General features: G+C 56.9%; 1 protein-coding gene across 1 annotated transcript in view; it reads left to right on the forward strand.

Moving 5' to 3' along the window:
- BMP7 (bone morphogenetic protein 7) overlaps positions 1-18,572 on the forward strand; it is a gene marked incomplete at its 5' end in the record, with an annotated part of 68,911 nt that overhangs the window by 27,797 nt on the left and 22,542 nt on the right. Inside the window, 2 exons of the mRNA XM_084247635.1 lie at positions 1,199-1,391; positions 17,520-17,668. Coding sequence (XP_084103761.1) covers positions 1,199-1,391; positions 17,520-17,668 — 342 coding nt within the window. The remainder of the gene's footprint in view (positions 1-1,198; positions 1,392-17,519; positions 17,669-18,572) is intronic.

Genomic DNA, 18,572 nt, shown 5'->3' on the forward strand with positions numbered 1-18,572 from the left:
GGTGCACTGACCGTGTAACGGAGAAGGGGCCTTGGCCTGAGTCGCCTCCTGACTCTGCCATGCACCTCTTTTTATTCTAAGACTGTGGCTGTAAACCCCGGCAGCTCATTGGAAACATCTGGTTGCTTTAGCAAGTGCAGGTTCTGGGCTCCTCCCTGAAGGAGCTGAAGCCGTCGGTTCAGGGTGGGGTGAGAGCAGCGCCGTGCTGGGGCCGCCGAGCTGGCCCCCACCTCTGTCTCACTGACCTCACTTTGGGAACTTGGAATCTGCCAAGATGGAAATTGGCAAACGCAGTGGACGGGGTCCCAGAGACCCAGTTATCAAGCACTTACCAGTCCGCCGCATGGAGAGCTTTTCAAAGCTCCCGGATGATTGTCAGGTGCAGCCCAGGCTGTGCCCTGCTGGCCTGGGGTCCCCATGGCGCGGGGTCATCTTTGCCAGTCTAGCTCTCCGTGGTCTAGCCGTACCAGACGCGAGAGTGCATACGATTTTGATCACGTGACTCTTACAGCTGCCCACAAAGTGTGCTTCTCATCCCCAGTGCTGGTTTTTTTTTTTTTAAGATTTATTCATTTATTTATACAAGAACCGGGGTACAGGCCAGATGCGCAGGAGGGTGAGAGGATTCACCCGAGACAGAGTGGGGAACAGAACAGGCAGACTGGCGACATACACTGCTGAGGGGAGCAGCGGGGGAGACAGGAGAGGTCTGCGCGCCATGTGGGATTCTCGCCGGCTGGCCGGGAATCGAACCTGCGCTGCAGAGGCTGCGGACAGCTTCACAGCGCGGCGCTCAACTGCCAGCGCCACCTGGGAGGCCCTCATCCCCAGTGTTTGCGTGGGGAAACTGAGGTCCAGGGAAGTTACCTGGCCCTTTGTCTGGGCCCTCCAGCTAGTTAGTGCTGATACAAACCCAGGCCCCTGCTCCTGGAGGCCGTCTGTCCAGGGCTCCTGCGATGGCCATGGTCAGCGCCCACTCTTCCCGCTGGCTGGGTGCCGTCATGGCTCAAGGTGACCCTGGGGTCCGTGCCTGTGACCGTCCAGTCTGCAGCAGTCAGTGCGGAACGGGAAGCTTCAGCCGGGGTCGCGGGCAGCAGGCAGGTCTCCGTGGCGTGGGCCGGCGGCATGGACTCAGCGGGAGAGCAGAGCCCAGTCCCTGACGGGCTCTTGGGGCCCCGTGTGCTTTCTTCCTTTCCAGTGGAGCACGACAAAGAGTTCTTCCACCCGCGCTACCACCACCGGGAGTTCCGGTTTGATCTTTCCAAGATCCCCGAGGGAGAGGCTGTGACGGCCGCTGAATTCCGGATCTACAAGGACTATATAAGGGAACGCTTTGACAATGAGACGTTCCGGATCAGCGTGTACCAGGTGCTGCAGGAGCACTTGGGCAGGTGGGTGCTGGGCTGCGACCTGGGGGTGGGGGGGGTGAGCTGCCCCCAGTTATGGGGAAGAGGGTGGCGGCCGACGGGTGGGGGGGCAGATGGAGGCAGGACCCGTGATGGCTGCTTCCTCCTCCGCACACCAGCCACGCAGGCCTGTGCCAGAGTCTTCTTTAAAGGAGGTGTGTGGTGTGGTCTTAAAACTGACTGTCAACAAAACCCCGCGAGGAAAGCGGGGTGGCCAGGCAGCCTGAGGGGTGGGCATGTGTGCGTGGCATGTGTGCTGTACACATATGGACACGTGGAGGGGGCTGGGGACGAGCTGGAGGTTTCCCTCTTCCGTTCATACTCTGCAACCCAGCACCTGGCAGCAGGCGGCCCACGACAGCGCTCATGCGTCATACACGTTAGCATAGACATTCCCATCCCCCCAAAAGAAACAGGCAGAAAATCCCCAGCCTCCCAGAATTGTGAAGTCAGGAACCAAAGGCTTGTGTTTGAGCGTCCAGGTCCTCTGAAAGTCAGGGAGGCTCAGAGCACAAGATGCTTACTCGGGCGTGCTGCTCGGCGGCTGGGTCGGGACATCCCGGGCGTTCTGTGCCCCCAGGTGCCATTCCTCACCAATTAGCGGGACAAAGTGGTGCGGGCACCTCCTTCTGATGGGCTGTCCGAGCGTTTTCAGTTGGATGGGGACTGTCACCCCATTCGGGGACGTGGGAGCCCCCCACCTTGTCGGCTGGGCACTGCCATTTTGGGGTCATTTGTCAACGCATTGCATATTTGCAGCAGCCACCAAGAGGGTGACATCTGTGAAAGAGGGTGAATTAAGGTCAAAGCCAAGGGCAAGTCCCTTGTGGGAGGCCGCCCACCCAGAGACGAGATGGCCGAATTAGGACTGGGTTGTGCTACCGGCCACCCTCCATCACGAGGCATCCTGAGTCAGCATCTGCCAAGTGCTGAGGGGCATTTGGAGGGGGTGGGGGGGCTTGGCCATTTCTCCAAGTTGCGGACTGCTCCGGGCAGGGGATGTCCTTGTAGACGCATTATTCCCCCTTGTGCTGTATTGTCAGCTGGGTGCCTTCTGGAGCAGAATGGCGGGGCCCCAGAGCTCCCCTCTGGGTGAGCGGGTAGGTTTTGCTGAGATGCTCTCCTTAGAGGTGTTGCAGCGTATCCTGCGCTCCCACCAGCACCCCAGAAGAAGGCTCTGCCCCTGTGCCCACCAACACCACCTCCTACCAGGCGTTTTTGATCTTTGTCATCTGGTGGGTGACCCGTGAATCTCAGTGTGTAGAGATGCTAGAGGGGGGATGGCGATGGTCCAGAAAGGGGCATGGGTGCCAGTGCCGGGCCGTGGTAGACCGCTTGGCCCGCCCTTCACCTCTGTGTCTTCCTAAAAGTGCTCAGAGCGCCCCTTAGGCTGTGCCCTGGCCCCTCAGCCCTGTTCCAAGAAGCAGCATGGAGCTCATTCTTGGGGTGTGGCCTGTGCTTGCGCTGCACTCTGGCGAGTGTCCCGGGCTTCTTGAACAAGACCTTTATCATCCAGGCTGATTCGGGGGGCATGAGGCAGGTACCCAGAGGTCATTTGTCCACTTGATCGATTCGCTTGTGCAAACCCCAGCTCTGCTCCCTGCTGCCCTGGCCTCATGGCAAGCTCCCCCCACCTGCCTCAGAGATGGCCAGCCAGAGGTCAAAGCTCAGGAAGGCTGCTGCCCCGAGTGGGTTTGGCTGAACAGAACTGGCAGGGTGGCCTGGGCCCCGATGTGGCTCTCCCTGCACGTTCTCCCAGCAGGAGCTCTTGCCCTGGCTGGCCGGCGCAGGGCCTCCTGTGCATGCAGGCTCGCTGCGGCACCGCCGGCATCCTCGGCACAGCACCACCATCACCTCCACCACCATCACCTCCACCACCTCTATCTCTACCACCGCCACCACCGTCACCACCAGGAATGGAGAGAAACCTCTCTGGACAATCCCTCTGTGCTAAACCCCCTAATTTACTGGCCTCCCTGTGGGATGGAGGCCTGAGCTTGTGTGGAGGCGGAGCCCTTGTTTGCATTCTCAGCCCAACATGGCCATGCCATCCACTGTGCCTGCCCAGGAGAAGGCCAGCTCGTTCGTCCTCATGTGTGCGCTTGTGCGCCGAGTGCCCGGTGGCGGCTCCAGGCCCGGAGAGGAGCCCAGATCCGGGCCCCACGCTGTGCAGTGTGCCCGGCTTGCTCCCTCTGCTCAGGGAGCCATGGCTTCGCTGCCTCTGGCCGCCCAGCTGTGCAAAGCTGGGACATCTGGCTCTCTGGTGAGCCTCTGCCTGAGCTCCAGGAAAGCCCGGGGGGTGTCGGGGATTAGCCGGCTTTGGGTTGGCCTCAGCCTCTCGCCCCTTGTGGCAGCCACTTTCCATCGAGTCCTCTTGATCTTTCGGAATCCAGATTAAATTCCGATAATGAGCTGAGCTGGAGTCCGTCCACGGCCCTGGGCCCTGCTTGCAGCTTGGCCCCAGACAGCTGGAGCGGCTTGCTGGAGCCGCCCTTGGCAGGCCGCGGGGCGCGCGGGGGCTGAGAGGCATGTCTGGGGACAGTGGCCTGGGCTCCTTGTGATGGGGACAGAGTGATTGGGGTCTAGTACCCTTTACTGCACCCCAAATCTGGGGACTGACCAGGTGGGGCCTGGTTCCAGCAGCTGGACTAATTCTGTCCCCATGGGCTCAAACTCTAGGTGAGGGTGTCTGGGATGGGGGCTGTGCTCCTGAGCCAGTGTCACTTATTAAACCTGGGCTGGGCGTTTTCCACCCTTGCTCTTCCCTCCCTTCTCCCTTGGGCCGCACGCTTGCTCATCCCACTGTCCTCTCTGTAGGAGACACCCCTCGTGGGGGGCAGAGGCCCTCCAGAGCCGTGGAATTCACTCAAAGGGAGTCAGTCACTGCCAAGGTCCAGGTGCTGTGGGCAGCCGGGTGGAAAGTATCTCTTGGCCTGTCTCCAGGACTCGGGCTGCTGGGAGCGTGGCCTCAGGGCCAAGCCTGGATCAGCTGCGGCCCCGGTCACTGGGGAAGAGGGCGCTGTCCCCAGGATGCGTGGAAGGGGAGGCCCAGGGGCCGTGGCTCGCCCGCCCCCTCCCGCCCAAGGCAGCCCACAGAACAACAAGGAGGGGGGAGGCAAGCCCCCGTGCCCCCCAGCCCGTGCCGCCCAGATGGCTCCTGTTTCCTCAGCAGGGCCCCCAACCCCCTGGAGCACACACACCTGTCTCGGCTCTTACCTTCTCTTTCAAGAAGGTGGTTTCATCCAGTGCTGCCCTCACCCTCGCCCTGCCACGGCCTGGCTTAGCGACGGGCCCCGGCCGGCCACGGGGGCAGGTCTGAGCTCTGCGTTTGCGACGTGCTCCCGGGGACGCCCAGGGTCTCCACCATGGACTCAGCTGGGAAGGTGTGTTGCTCCCCTGCGGGCCTCTCACGGCCCTGAGTCTTCTGAGGCTGGCTTGGGCTTTGGCCTTGGCACTGGCAGTTTTTAAAGCTCTCAGGTGTGCCCCTGAGGCAGGGCCCTGAGATCACAATGGGGAATCCCCCAACTGTGTGGGCCCTGCGAAGGGGGGGGATCCCCCGCACTACGAGAGCCTCTTAGATGCCCTGAGAGGGAAGGGGCAACCCCCAGTTCACTTCTTCTCGTTTGATTTGGTTAATCCAAGACGGTTTTTCTCCTACGGGCTGAGCCCAAGGTGGGGTCCAGACCTTGCATGATGGTCTCAGCGACACAGAGGAGGGGCTGGTTAAGGGTGGAGAGCCCTTCTTGGCTCTGGCTCTGGAGGCTTCTGGAAGCTTTTGGAACCTTCCCGCGGCTCCTGAAGGCCTACGTGCCCGGTTCCTCGTTTCCTGGCTTCCACCTCTTGCCACTACACCTCAGCCCCAGGGCGTGAGCTCTGGTTTTGGGCTGCTTTCTCAGGAGTTGCTGCTTCAGCTCCCAGGAGCCTTGACAGAGGGCACAGGGCGGGCAGCTGGCTGCCAGGGCTCTGCCGGGACGTCCCGGAGGTCGGGGAGAGCTCGCCAGGGCGCAGCCTGGTCAGGCGGCCTTGGCACTTGCCTTGCTGCCTTCCTCTGGGCCGCACTCCAAATCCCAGTTCGGAGCTGCTGGTGCAAAAGGAAGGGCCACTAACACCTCTTGGCGCCCCTGGGATCCTCTCCCAAGGGCTCTCTGAGGAAGCCATGCTCAGCGACACCCCTCTGGGCAGAGGTGGCAAGCAGCGTGTCCGGGCCAGTTAGTGCCAGTCGGAGCCTAGACGTCCCGCCCCGCTCGGCGTCCTGGGACCAAGTGACCCACTGGCTTCCTGTCCTTCGGGCTGTCATCGGGTGGACTTTGTGGTTTTTAATTTTCATGCTTTTTATTTCCTTCCATAATTCATCCCAAGCCTGGCTTCCCCGGGAGACAGGGACGGTGGTCGGGGATGCCTTGGTGACAGGTTCTGCTGGGCGCATGCTGGCGACGCCAGGCCGAGCTCAGCGAGCCCACGCAGCTCTCACTCCTTACTGCACCCTCAAGAAGTCCCAGTTCTTCCCGGGAGGAGGCCCCTGGGGCACAGGGTGTCAAATGCCCCCCACCCCATCACAATCCAGAGGTGGAATTCAAAGCCAGGGAATAATCTGATGTAACCGGTGCCGCTATCCCCTTGGCACTGAGTTTCGAAAGCTCCCCGGAGTGGACTGTCCTGGCTCTGTCCTCAGGTGAGTCACTTCATCTGTTCAGTGGGGTGGACACTGGTGAGGGGAGTAGGATCCCCACGGTGAGTGGTGATGACCTCGCTGCCTTGGGGGAGATGAGATGAGTGGCTACAACAGGAGCATGTGCAAGATGCATCCTCTGCTCCGCCCTGATCCTGTCGCTCCACGTGGACTTAAGGCTGGATGGTGAGGTCAGGTGGACCAGATGTTCCTGTGAAGTGGCCCCCTCAGTGGGGGAGGGCTGCCTCCTTCGCATCCCTGTCCATTTGGCGGGTGCCTTCCAGGTCATGATGTGCTCCCAGCTCCCCAGGATGACAGCTCTCTGGACGGGTGGAGAGCTGGCAGCCTTCTCGAACAGCAAGGAAGACCAAGCAGATGGTGTTGTTTGCGCGCACCCTTTAGTTCCTCGCTCCGCCACCCCCGGGAGGTGCCATTGCCCACCCCCTTCTACTGACAAGGAAACCGGGGTCCCAGCAAGTGAGGGATGGAGAAAAGAGTCCCCGTGTCCTCAGCTGTGGAGACACATTTCTCTTCTCCTTTCTGACAATATGAGGAATTGAGGAATGATGGGGAAATTTTAGTTTCTACACAAAGAAACTGGGGCTGAGAAGACCAAGAAGACCTTTCCGGCTCAGCCCAGAGATGCTGTGTGGAGAGAGGGAAAGACCAAGGGCCAGGATGCGCCACTCCTGGATTCACCTCTCCTCCCCCGATAGGAAGCCGCGTGAGCCAGGCCAGTCTCGGGCCTCCCGAGAGTCGAGCGGGTCTGAGGGGGACTGTGGTGACTGGTGGTTGTCCATCTGGGGAGGGGGACAGAGATGCTGCATGCTGCCTCAGTAGGACTCTGGTCTGCTTTGCTACCGTGTCACCTTTGCACCTGGAGCCTGTCAGGGACAGGCATTCAGTACCCATGTGTATGCATGATGAGGGTGAGCTGGCCTTTCTTCTGGGCTGTGGGCTCCCTGAGCGGACAGGTCACTGCGAGCAGCTCTGCATAGTGTTTCTGACACCTGACACAGCACCCGGCACAAGGAGTCACACTCTGGGTGTCTGTGGGCTGAGTAGGTGCTGCCTGAGAGGCTCTGCTCCCGAACTCCCACTCTCGCAGCATCTCCAGCCTTGGGTCAGGCCATCCCCGTAAACCTTCCAATGTGTTCTCTCCAGAACTGAAACCCGAGAACTCCTTGTTTGCAATCTTTAGCATCTGAACCCAATTTCCAAAAAGTGAAAATTGCCTGTAATTATACTTTTCCATCTTGGGGAAGTTTCCCTGTGATGACGATAATTACATTATTTGGCTCTTGTATGCCAGCGGGTACTTGGTTCTCATCTGTGAATAGGGGAAATGTTGGGGAGTATGCTGGGACTCCAGATTCCTTCTCCTGGAGTGAGTTTTGGGGAGAGTGGGCTTTAGCTTTGGGGGCTGGTGTATAACTTCATCTGGCACTTTAATTCCAAAAGCACTTCATACTTGGACCTCTGCTCGCCTATAGGAGCTTATTTTTCCAAATGTATTAACATCTGTGTTTCATATCAGGGCCTGTAATTGCTTTAGCCTTTTTGGCAGGAGACAAAGAGAATTAATATTTTTCAATTTGGTCACGAGCGGTCATCTGTAGCTGGGAAGAGAAGTGCCTGCTCAAAAATGAACTCAGTAAGGATGGGGGCTGCAGGTTCACCAGGAAGACAATGTTTTGAAGGATTCAACCACGGTTAAGGAAGTCCTTGGTTATGTCAAATTCAGGGCGGATGTAGGCATCTGGATAAATGTTTGAGGTTCTTCCAAGCACTCCCTTTGTCTTCCTAGTGCCAGTCCCTGTCTGCACTATTTTTCTTCCTTTTCCTCCACTTTCTATTTTGCCACTCCAAAAATTAAAGAAGGAAAGCCGACCTGGCCTGCATGCTTGCACACGAACCGGCACTCCTCATGTGGGACCCGAGGCAGGCATGGCTAATGGATCACGATACTACTTCCAGCCCAGGCAGACATTGCTAATGGATCACAGCTGAAGCTGGCCTTGGCCTGAATCCTCAGTAAAGCTCCGCCGAGAGGTGCAGCCACGGCCGACTGACCTTGCCACTGAGAGCAGCTTGCTGGTCCCTGGTCTCAGGTGGGGTTTCCCCAAAGCTGACCCTGAGACGAGGTTATGTGTGAAAGTGAATGGAGCGTGGGGAAGTAGACCAGGGAAAACAGTGGCCAGGTGATGTGTGCGAAAGACAGTGGCCTGGCTCCCTTATCCCAGTCAGGGGTCAAGAAGTTGGGATATTTGTCCCTCTAGGTGCATCAGTAAGATTTCAGGCAGGGATCCTCAACCTTGGCATTGCTGACATGGGTGCGGTTAAGTCTCAGGTTTGGGGAGCTGTCCCATGCACTGTAGGTTATTTAGCAGCACTAGATGATGCCCACCAAGTGTGACAGCCCAGAATGTCTCCAGATGTTGTCCAGAATGTCCAAATGTCCCCTGGGAGAAGAACTCTCTCCCCTTCTTGTTGAGGAGTACAGGGGACCTAGATTTCCCCTTCACCCCTGTGTTTTCTCTAGCAGGGTCATTTTGGGGATAAACGGCCCCCTGTCCTGAGTCTAGAAAGTGGTCTCTTGGACCCCTGCTCTGGCCGCCCCGAGTAGATGACCGCTGCCTTTTTGGGGCCAGAGGGATGGCTGGATGGAGCCCCTGGCCTGTGTGCTCCCTGCACTGGCCCCTCAGGAGCTTGCTCCGAGCCTCTGCGTGTGCAGCCCGCGCAGGCCTGGGCCAGCCCTCCCTCACAGCAGGCAGGGCAGGTGGATGCAGCCCCAGCTGTCACCCGAGGAAGCTGCGCGTGGAGCAGTGGTCCCGGGCACCCCAGGGGCACCCAGATGCCCATAGCACCCTGTTTTGGCTCCTCTTTGTCCCTGCCCACTCCCGCCCGCCTCTAGGTGATCACTCTCAAACCGCTTGCATTTCAATCCTTGATTCGGGATCTGTTCTGGGGTCCCCCAAATAGGACAGAAGGTGGGAGTGGGGCTATTGGGGCTCCTGTCCGTGCCCCCACACTCTTCAGGAATCCACGGCCAGAATGAAGCTGTCCCCTCCCCCGCTGCGTGGAGCCCTGCGGGACTGACTTCTGCTTTTGAAAGCCTTGAACCCCGACGTGCCTGTCTCCAGACTCCGCTGTTAAGTTCATTTCCTCCCCATTGTCTGCCCGCCGCCCTGCGCTGGTTTCACTCTGGGGTTGAAGTCTCAAAACAGTCTGTGGTTCTTTAAAAAAAAAACAACAAGGCAGGGGAGGTTTCCCAGCAGGAAACCATGTTTGTGTTGGGTGTTATTCCTTGCGTGTGCGTGAAGGAGGCCGAGTTACCGCGTTCTATTCTGGTGTGGGCCGGGGGCGGGAGGACATGGGGCGACCAGGGAGCCTCGGACATGGGGCGACCAGGGAGCCTCGAGGGATGAGTGTCTCCTGCCGGAGTCTCCCGCCCACCCCCCGGAGGCTGACAGGCTGCCCCAGCGTGCGTGGGGCTTCCCGAGCCCTCCAGGCGGCTGCGGTGCTCCCAGGCCCCGTCCTTCTGGGGGACCGCAGGGGCCAGTGTCCGCCACGACCTGCCCGAGCTGCAGGCGCGGGCCGCTGGCCTCTCCTGTCTCCGCTCCTGCGCGGCGGGTGCCTGCATGGGCTGCAATGGCAGGTCTCCAGGTTTTTGGAAATTCTGGGGCTCAGACTCTGGGATCTTAATCCAGAGGGAGCAAAAGTTAGGTCCAAAGTGAATTTGCGATCGATTGCCTCCCGCCCAGTGCATTCCTGCCTGCCTCTCGGCGTCTCTTCACCGGGATGGATAAAGTAACGTGGACACACGTGGAGGGGGCTGCTTCCCGCAGAGTGGGCTGGGGCCGGCAGGCCGTGGGAGGCGTAGGGCCTGGAGGTGCCTGGGGCTGGCCGGGGTGTGTGACCAGGCAGTCTGGCTCCCAGTGGACACAGGCGGGGCCAGCGGGTGGAGGAACCTGAGTCTTTGAAAAAACATCTATTCCTCGTTTTTGAAAGTACAGCCAGGAGACATCCTTGGCTGGCAAGAACACCCCAAAGATAAGAGCACATTCATTCAATATATATTTGAGACCTACTGTGTGCTATGCTGTTGGCTGCGTGCTGGAGCTGCCGCAGCAGGGAATAAAGGACCTGGTTCTTGTTGACAAAGAGCTTAAAACCTGGTAGAAAATCCAAAGAACGTTGCCAACAGATTTCAGCACAGCCTGAGTGCCCAAAGGGGAGGTTTGAAGGAAGTCAAACCCATCACAGCGCCGGGGAGCTGAAGGATGAGCAGGTGCGATGTAGGTAAAAGAAAAAGGAACAGTGTTCCAAGTGCTGGGAACAGCATGTGCGAAGGCCTAAGGTGGGCTGGAGTTTGATGCAGAAGGGAGCTCGAGAGTAGACCATGGCAGGAGGAGAGTGGGCCGAGGGAGTCCGGGGGGCACTGCGGACTGTGACCTGCACTGCGGTGGAAGTCTGAGGCTCTCCTGTCTCTATTTTCCCTCATTTCTCCGAAATTGATTTTAGTCTTCCCGGACGGGAGTAGTTCTAAAGAAAGCGGGTTTAAAATAAGCCTCTGACCTCCGTGACTTCATCTTCCCGGCCTGGGACGCTGGGGATGGTCTGGGTGAGTCGGCAGGGAGGCAGGGCATTCCCCGAGGTCCGAGGAGGGGTGTGGATCTGGCTGCACCCGCGCCAGCCCGGGGCTTAGGAGGGGCCCTCCTGGACCCAGAGCCATCCCACACCCCGCCGACTTCCTCCTGGGCTGCTTTGATCTCCTTCCCAGCTCCCCTGCTGCCCGGCCCACTCCCACCCCAGGTGTAGGGTCTGACTCAGTCTCAGGCAGCGGCCTGCTCCCCTCTGACACCAGGGTGGGAGGCTCGGCTGCCCCAGATGCGCGCTCACTCTGCCTTCCGCGGGTTGTTCTTGAGTCCAGCTGAAGATCCAGCAGGCGCCATTTTCAGTGTCCAGTCCTGCCGTGTCCCAGAGAGCCAGAGGGTGGGGGCAGGGTGAGGGCAGGGGTGGGGGAGTCAGCCAAATGCCAGTTATTTCCACCCCTCCCTTACAAGGTCCCAGCTTCCTAGCTCTCTTAGGACCTGGCCTAAGAGGTCCTGCAGGTTCCAGGCCACCCCCTACCTCCTACCACCCCGTGCTCCCCTGCACTTGCACCCTCACCTCATGGGCCTCCCTCGCCACGATTTGCACATTCTGTTCCCTCTGCTGGAATGCCCTTTCCACTTGCCTGGCTGAGTTAGTATCCCCCCCGCCCTCCCTTGGGCGACGCCTGAGGAACGTTCTCCCTTCACACACTCACATGAGGCCCAGTTCTTTTCCTTCCACTCACTGGCCCTGGGGACTCCTTCCTGGCCCCCCAGCCTCTTGATCGGGCACTTGGTCCCCATGTGTGGTGTGCACAGCCTCAGGCCGCAGCTCCCACCCTGGCTGTGTTTTCTCTGGTTCCCAGCAGGTACCTGAGACATGGGGGGCTCAGGGTGGTTTTGGGAGTGAGGCTGTTAGTTCCTCTGGCTGCTGTGATGGGTGACAGCAAACTTAGCGCCTCCAGACAGCGCAAAGCCATGCTCTTCCAGTCCTGTGGTCTGGGCGGCTGGCGTCCCACAGAGGGACCTCACGGCTCGGGAGGGGCCTGTGGGTGAAGGCCCTTGAGATCACACCCTCTAAATAGTCTCCAAGGAGCCAGAGGGCAAAAAAAGGGACTTGCCACCTTCCCACGTTGGGGATTTTAAAATACCCACTTTTCCACCGGGGGAGAACACTCCAGGGGAAGGTGGGCCGGGAGGCTGGAAACCCGCCTGTGGTGCTTCCTCCCACTTCGCGCTGGTTTGGGTTTCACCGTGGAGGAGAAACCCACAAGTTTCAGCCATCTGCACCCACAAGCCTCAGCCATCCTGCACCCACAAGCCTCAGTTCATCCTGGTTAAGGGTGAACACCCCTCCATGCCACAGAGTTGGGGTCACCAGTGGTTTACACACCACACAGAGCAGGGCTTTGGGGGAACTGGGTTTAGGAGGAGAGGTGTTGACTTTCTTTCACCAGAAGCAGCTGGAGAAAAGGTTCGCCATGCCTGTCGCTGCCCCCGCCGCCTGGCTCTGGGCTCAGGGGAGTGGGTTGGGGTTCAAGCCGCAGGAGGAGTGAGTGAGACCAGGACACCCTCCCACCAGGTTTATCCCCAGATCAGGGAGAATGTGGAAATAGGCTGCCCTCTCCCCCCGCCCCAGCCATTGGCAGCAACTCTACTTTCTGTCTCTGGATTTGCCTCTTCTGGGCATTCCCTGTAAGAGGAATCCCACACTCTGCTCTTTTGGGTTTGATTTCTTTCACTCAGCATCATGATTTCAAAGTTCTGCTGCAGGAGCTGTGCCTCGTTCCTTTTCACTACCAAATAATATCCCACTGTAGCCTGTTGCCCTCAGCTGGTAGGGAGCTGAATCATGCTGCTGTGAACATTCATACACAGGATTTTTACTTCTTTTGGGTAATGACAATTTCGATCTTACAGTAACTTATGTTGACCTTTTGAAAAACTGCCATGTTGTCCAGAGGAGGCAATTTCACAGTCCCACCGAATAGGAGCGTTTCAATCCCCCACATCCTGGCCAGTGCGTGCGGTAATGTTTTCCGGCATCTGTCCTGGTAGGAGAAACGTGCCTATGTGGCTTTGACTGCATTTCCCTCACGGCTGAGGATATTGATCATCCTTCTGTGTCCACCAACCATTTATCTTTGGAAAACTGTCCATTCAACTTGGCCTTGTCTGTTTTGAGGATCCACGGCATGCTGACTCTACAATATGGATTCTCAGCTGGCCTGCTTCCATTTTCTTGATCAAGTTGCATAAGAAGGAATTATCTATTGATATTATGGTTAAAAAAAAAAAGAAGAAGAAGAAACAACTCAGTACAAAACCATCCAGGATATGGGAAGTAGGAAAGAGATTTTTCTTCCCCTTTTTTTGGATGGCTCAAATTTTCCATTTCTTTCCATGAATTTTAGCATCTTGCATATTCTCAGAAATGTATTTACGATGCATCCTATTTTATAACACCTTTTTGCTTAATCCCCTATTTCCTCTTGTCAAGGAGAATGGCTGCATCTGGTCCTTTGACGCAGCTGTGTGGACAGTGAAGCTCATGCCCTGGTGTTTTTCACTGGTCCTGCCCAGCTGAGGTTATTTCAGCTGTGACTGCAGCTTGAGCACTATCTCTGCAGGGAGCAAACCGCCCACACTCAGCAGCTAAACCAACACCCACAGTATTGCTCAGGAATGCGGGCAGGGCTCAGCTGGGTGGTTCTTCTTTACCCTTTGCACTGTCCACTGTGGCTGCTGATGAAGCTGGAGCTAGAACATCCAGACAGCACCTGGGGCTGGATTGGGCTTCCTCTCTCTTTCTGCCCCCCGACTCTTTCATATGGTCTTGCTCCCTAACAGGGTAGTTGGGTTTTCCTGTGGCATGGCTAGCTTTCCAGAGGGCCAAAACAGACCAGCTAAGGCTGTCACCTCCTAGCTCTGGACCTGGCCAGGCCTTGTTTCCACTGGATCTTATGGTCACCGCAATTCGGGCAGTCAGCCCAGACTTCAGAGGTGGGGAGCAGACTCCACCTATTTGTGGAGAGAACTTTTGGGGGCCGTGTTTGCAAACACTCTGCCACAACTTTGAACCCCCTGATTTACTTGTCTGAGGCATTTTGGGACCAAAGCTGAGCATTCTTTGAATGGATCCATGGTCTCTGGACATATAGAGCTTGCAAAGCCAATACAGATAATGTCCCTGTCCTAGAACTCCCCGGTCTGGTAGGGACTGTAGGTCAAGCTTGTATGCTTGGTAGAGGGCCTTGGGAGTGCAGTGATTTGGCTCTCCCCAATCACTGAGGCGATGGCATCACCCCTGTTTAGCAGAGGGGGAAACTGAGGCTCAGGAATTGACTGGCCAGTCAGCTTCACCTGTGTGCCTTCTTCATTCCCCGCCACCTAGATGGCCTCTCCCTCAAGTATTTCTCTGCTCCACGCAGCGTCGCAGAGACAGCGCACAGCGAGCTGGAGTCAACAACACCTGGGGTCCCTTGTCCTCGGTGAGAGGGTGAGTTAAGGATGTGACAGTGCTCAAGAGCTCAAATTCGCAAGTCACACCTCCTATGCTGTTGCTTAGAAGGTCAATCAGTGTGGACAGTTGGCTTCACCTCGCTGAGCCTTGCTTGTCTCTGTAAAATGGAACAATGACCTTGTGCTGGAGACATTCAGAGGACCCCTGTGAGGGAAGCCCTTGTGTTGTTCAGCAGTGGCCAAGGGGAGGGAACGGAACCAGGGTCCTGGGGCCTGCCACTCAGAGCCTGGGGCCGGGTCAGAGGCCAGATATTCAAGGTAAATAAAAATGTCACAAAGGGCTTGCTCATTTCCTCCAGGTCGTAAAGCCGTTGTGTTCAAACGAGATGCTCAGGTGGAAACTAGAATATTCCCACTCTCCCGGTTGTCCGTCTGGACTTAGCTGCTGAGTCATTTCCCTGGGCCTTTTCCACGTGGGCCGCCCTCGGGCCTGGGCCTTTGGTCTAAAAGCAGAGCGTGTGTTAGAATCTCTCCCCACCTCAACAAGGCTCTCCTGTCCCGATGCCTCCAAGAGGGCTGGGCCCTTCCCAGCGTGCCTGGAACAAACTGCGGCCTGGGGGAGGGGAGTCGGTGCTGCAGATCCAAGATGACTCAACCGGCAACATCTGGGCCGTGGTGTCCCAGCTGGAACAAGAAAATGTGAGGCTCGTTTGGCAAGGCCTTTGCTGTTCAAAGGCTGTGTCTGTTCCCTACGTTACTATTCATTGTCTGCGTTACTATCCACACCTCTCCAGATCTCCGGTCACATTTTCCTGCAAATAACAATTTTCCAGTAAAGCCCTACCCCGGTTTGTGATTGCTGTGCTGTGCTGTGGGTGTTCTCCTGGGCCCCGGTGTCTGACTGAGTGGAACTGTCCCGACGCGGGCTGGAACTTCTCGCGTTTGTTTCTTGGTAGCGCTCCATTAGGCAGGAAATCAAGGCAAATCAGAGATGAGGACAGCAGGAAATTCTTGCTTGTAAGTTTAAAATCTGGGTGCACAGCCCACAGGCTGGTTCTGAAGCCACCTCGAAAAGCATTTGGGGAAGAAGAAGAATGTGAAGTAGTAGGAGGCGGGACGGGAAAGGTCGTCTCATGCTTTGAGTTAGTTTGGACGTGAAAGTCAAGCTCAGGGTCTGCAAAATCTCTTGTGGTCCGACGGGACAGACGTCTTCCCTGGCTTCTCCCATCTCGCTGCGGGGAGCTTCCTCAGACCACCGGGGACTTCGGTGCGGCTGGTGTATTGTGGGTGCGATTTGTCGGTCCTTCCATCCAGAAGACATATTCCCCCCGCACACCCCACATTGTGTGGTTCGGCATGTTCTGAATTGGGTGGTGGAGGTTGTTGAGTGTTATTTAAAAAAGTGGGATGTGAGGGGGCCTGGAACGGGGCGGCCCCTCTTCCCATCTTGTGGTCTGGCGATGCGGTCCACCACCGTGGAGATGGCCTGGGCGCGGGATCTGACCGGGCCGGCTAGCTGCTTTGCCCTTGGTTCTTCAGACGGAGGAATGCAAAGAGGAAAATGCACCTCAAGTTAATTTTGTCTATTTCCTGCTGGCTCAGCCCCCCGTCCTCCACATCTGCTCGGTTCCTGTCTGTCTCCGAGCCTGATTCTCCATCCCTATGCAGACTTCTCCGAATGATCTGTTACTCTCCCAATACATTTCCAGTGGGCTCTGGGTTACAGAAAATGTGAGACACTGGCTGACATTCCCGATTTATTTCCATCTGCCTTTTCTGACTCTCACACACATTCATGTGCCTGGTAAACGTCTAAGGTGTTAGGACATACAAAGGAATTATAATCCAGCCAAACTCCCACACTTGGAGATGCCTAGGCAACACAGAGAGGCTAATGGGAATGCTTGGCAATAGATTTAGGAGGGAAACTTGGCGGCAGCGGGGCCATCATGTAAAGGGGCACCTGTTCCTTGTGTCCAGCTGCTGGCTTAGTGGATTATGTTATAAGTTTGATTTGATAACGGCTCTGAAATGGTAACAGCCATTCCTGAGCAGATGTCATGTCCAGAAGAGCTAGCTTTATGTAGGGTTGAAAGCCTGTGCTGACAGGCAGCCTGATTGGGTTCTGATTCTGCCTTGATTATGTTAGAGAAGCGTACCCCGGGGCAAATGACCGTGGCTTTCTGAGGTCTGCATAAGGCCTGGGTAATATTATCCACCACAGGGGCTGTTGTAAGGATGCACTGGCATGGCCTGGTCAGGCATTTCAACCCAGAGTCTGGCACGTGATAAGTGCTTAATACTTTGCGAATCATCAGAGAAAATTCCCATGGAAATTAGATCACTCAAATGTGATAGACTTTATCAGTGCCCCGGGGAGGGGCTGCTTGGGTGCTGCCCGTTATTATGCTCCAGGGCTGATACAACATGGACACCCAAATATTTTAATTGAATATTGAATGACCTTGAATCTGTATAATTAAAAATGTACAAGAGATATCATGATACCTCATATATTAGAATTCTGTTATCCAAGAATACAAAAATCCATCCATCCATCTATCCATTTACCCATCCACCTGTCTGTCCCTCATCCACCCAAACAGCCACCTGTCCGTTCATCCACTGATCCATCTATCCATCCACCCACCTGTCTGTCCCTCATCCATCCAAACAGCCACTCGTCTGTTCATCCACCGATCCATCCATCCATCCACCCCTCTGGCTTCCAGGCACGACAAGACCCACCGTAGTTTTACCCATCTGGCTATTCCAAAATCTGAGGCAGAGAGAACAAACGGGCTGCCTCTATTAGTAATATCTCCAGGAATCTGTCTCCCAGGTCTCAGGCGGCTGATGAAGCCACAGCAGGGAGAAAAAGAGCTTCTGCTCTGGTGCTCAGTTGCCTGGGTTCAAACCCCAGTTGGCAGCTTCCTGGCTCCATGACCTTAGACAAGCCATGTAAAGAAGAAAATGTCCCCACACCTTTGTTGTGAGAATTGGATGAATATGTGTGTAGGAGACTTGGGACAGTGCCTGAGGAATGGCGAATTATATAACTTGTTCCCTGAGATGTCCAGGTCCCGGAGGCTGGGAGATTCCTGCTTCCCTGTGCTTATCCCACTCGTGTCCCCCTTAACAGATCTGACGGGTGATTTACTTCATAGTAGCTCTCTCTGCTTCTTCGGCGCTCCCTTCCCCTACACTGCTGCTAATGGGTCTTCGTGCCTGGATCTTGGTCTGATGAGCCCACTTTTGGCTGATGGGGTGTCCTGCCACCTGCCCCACCCGTCAGGCCCTCCTCACCTTTGGTGGCTCATTGGCCTGGGGGGTGACTGAGCCCGGCCTGGCTGACCTGGAGTTTGAGTATCTCCTCTTCTCTTGCAGGGAATCAGACCTGTTTCTGCTCGACAGCCGCACCCTCTGGGCCTCAGAGGAGGGCTGGCTGGTGTTTGATATCACAGCCACCAGCAACCACTGGGTGGTCAACCCACGGCACAACCTGGGCCTGCAGCTCTCCGTGGAGACCCTGGATGGTAGGTACCCTGGCCAGTCCCCAACCGGGTCTGCACAGCCTATGCTCTAGGACTGTGGAGGATCTTGGAGCCTCTTGCTTGTCCCGTCGACAGCAGCCTTCCCCCAACCACACTCAGTGCCTGGCCTTTAGAACCAAATGCAAAGCAGCCCCAGGCACCTTTCATGACCACACAGGTGGCCTCAGCTGGGTTGGATACGGCCTGGCTCAGGGTGAGGCCCCCCCATCAGCAGGGGTGCATCCTCCTGGCAGAAGGGGGACCCTGGGCCCGCTGCACCAGCCTGCTGATCCCAACATGTTAATAACAGCGCAGGTGACACCTGGTCACCTAAGGGTCCGAGACACGCCGAGGCAGGCTCTTCAAGGCCGGACACAGACGTCCTGGCTGTCCCTGCCTTGTGGGAGTTTCCACAGAATCCCAGGCCCCTACTCGGTAGATGCAGAGGCATCTCTCAGTGGTGACACCCCGGCATATTTCTGGACAGTGCCTAACGTCCCCTGCAGGGCGAGATTGCTCTGGATGCGGCCCACCGCGAGTGGAGGCCACCTCCAAGAAGCCCCTCCAAGAAGCCGCGACCGTGGTTCTGAGCCCCAAATCCTCACAGAACCCACTGCTAGCGCCGCCCCCACCCCCCGCCCCCGCTCTTCACATGCCCCCTCTGTCTGCTTTGAGGACAGACGGGAAGGTGAGTGGGAATGAGGACGGGCCAGTTCCTCCACCCCTCAGTGTATTCCTTAGTAAATGGGGATGGTGTAGCTCCTCCCTTGCATCAGTTTTCAGGAAAAAATTAAAAATTATTTACTTTAAAATAGTTCGTAGATGCCTGAGGCTCAAAGTCCCAGTGACAGGTGCGTGCAGCCTGAATCACTTCCCTCCGCCTCCCGTCCTCGGCTGCTCAGTCCCA

This window comes from Talpa europaea (genome assembly GCF_964194135.1).
Source record: "Talpa europaea genome assembly, chromosome: 11".
In the NCBI taxonomy this organism is placed as follows: Eukaryota; Metazoa; Chordata; class Mammalia; order Eulipotyphla; family Talpidae; genus Talpa; species Talpa europaea.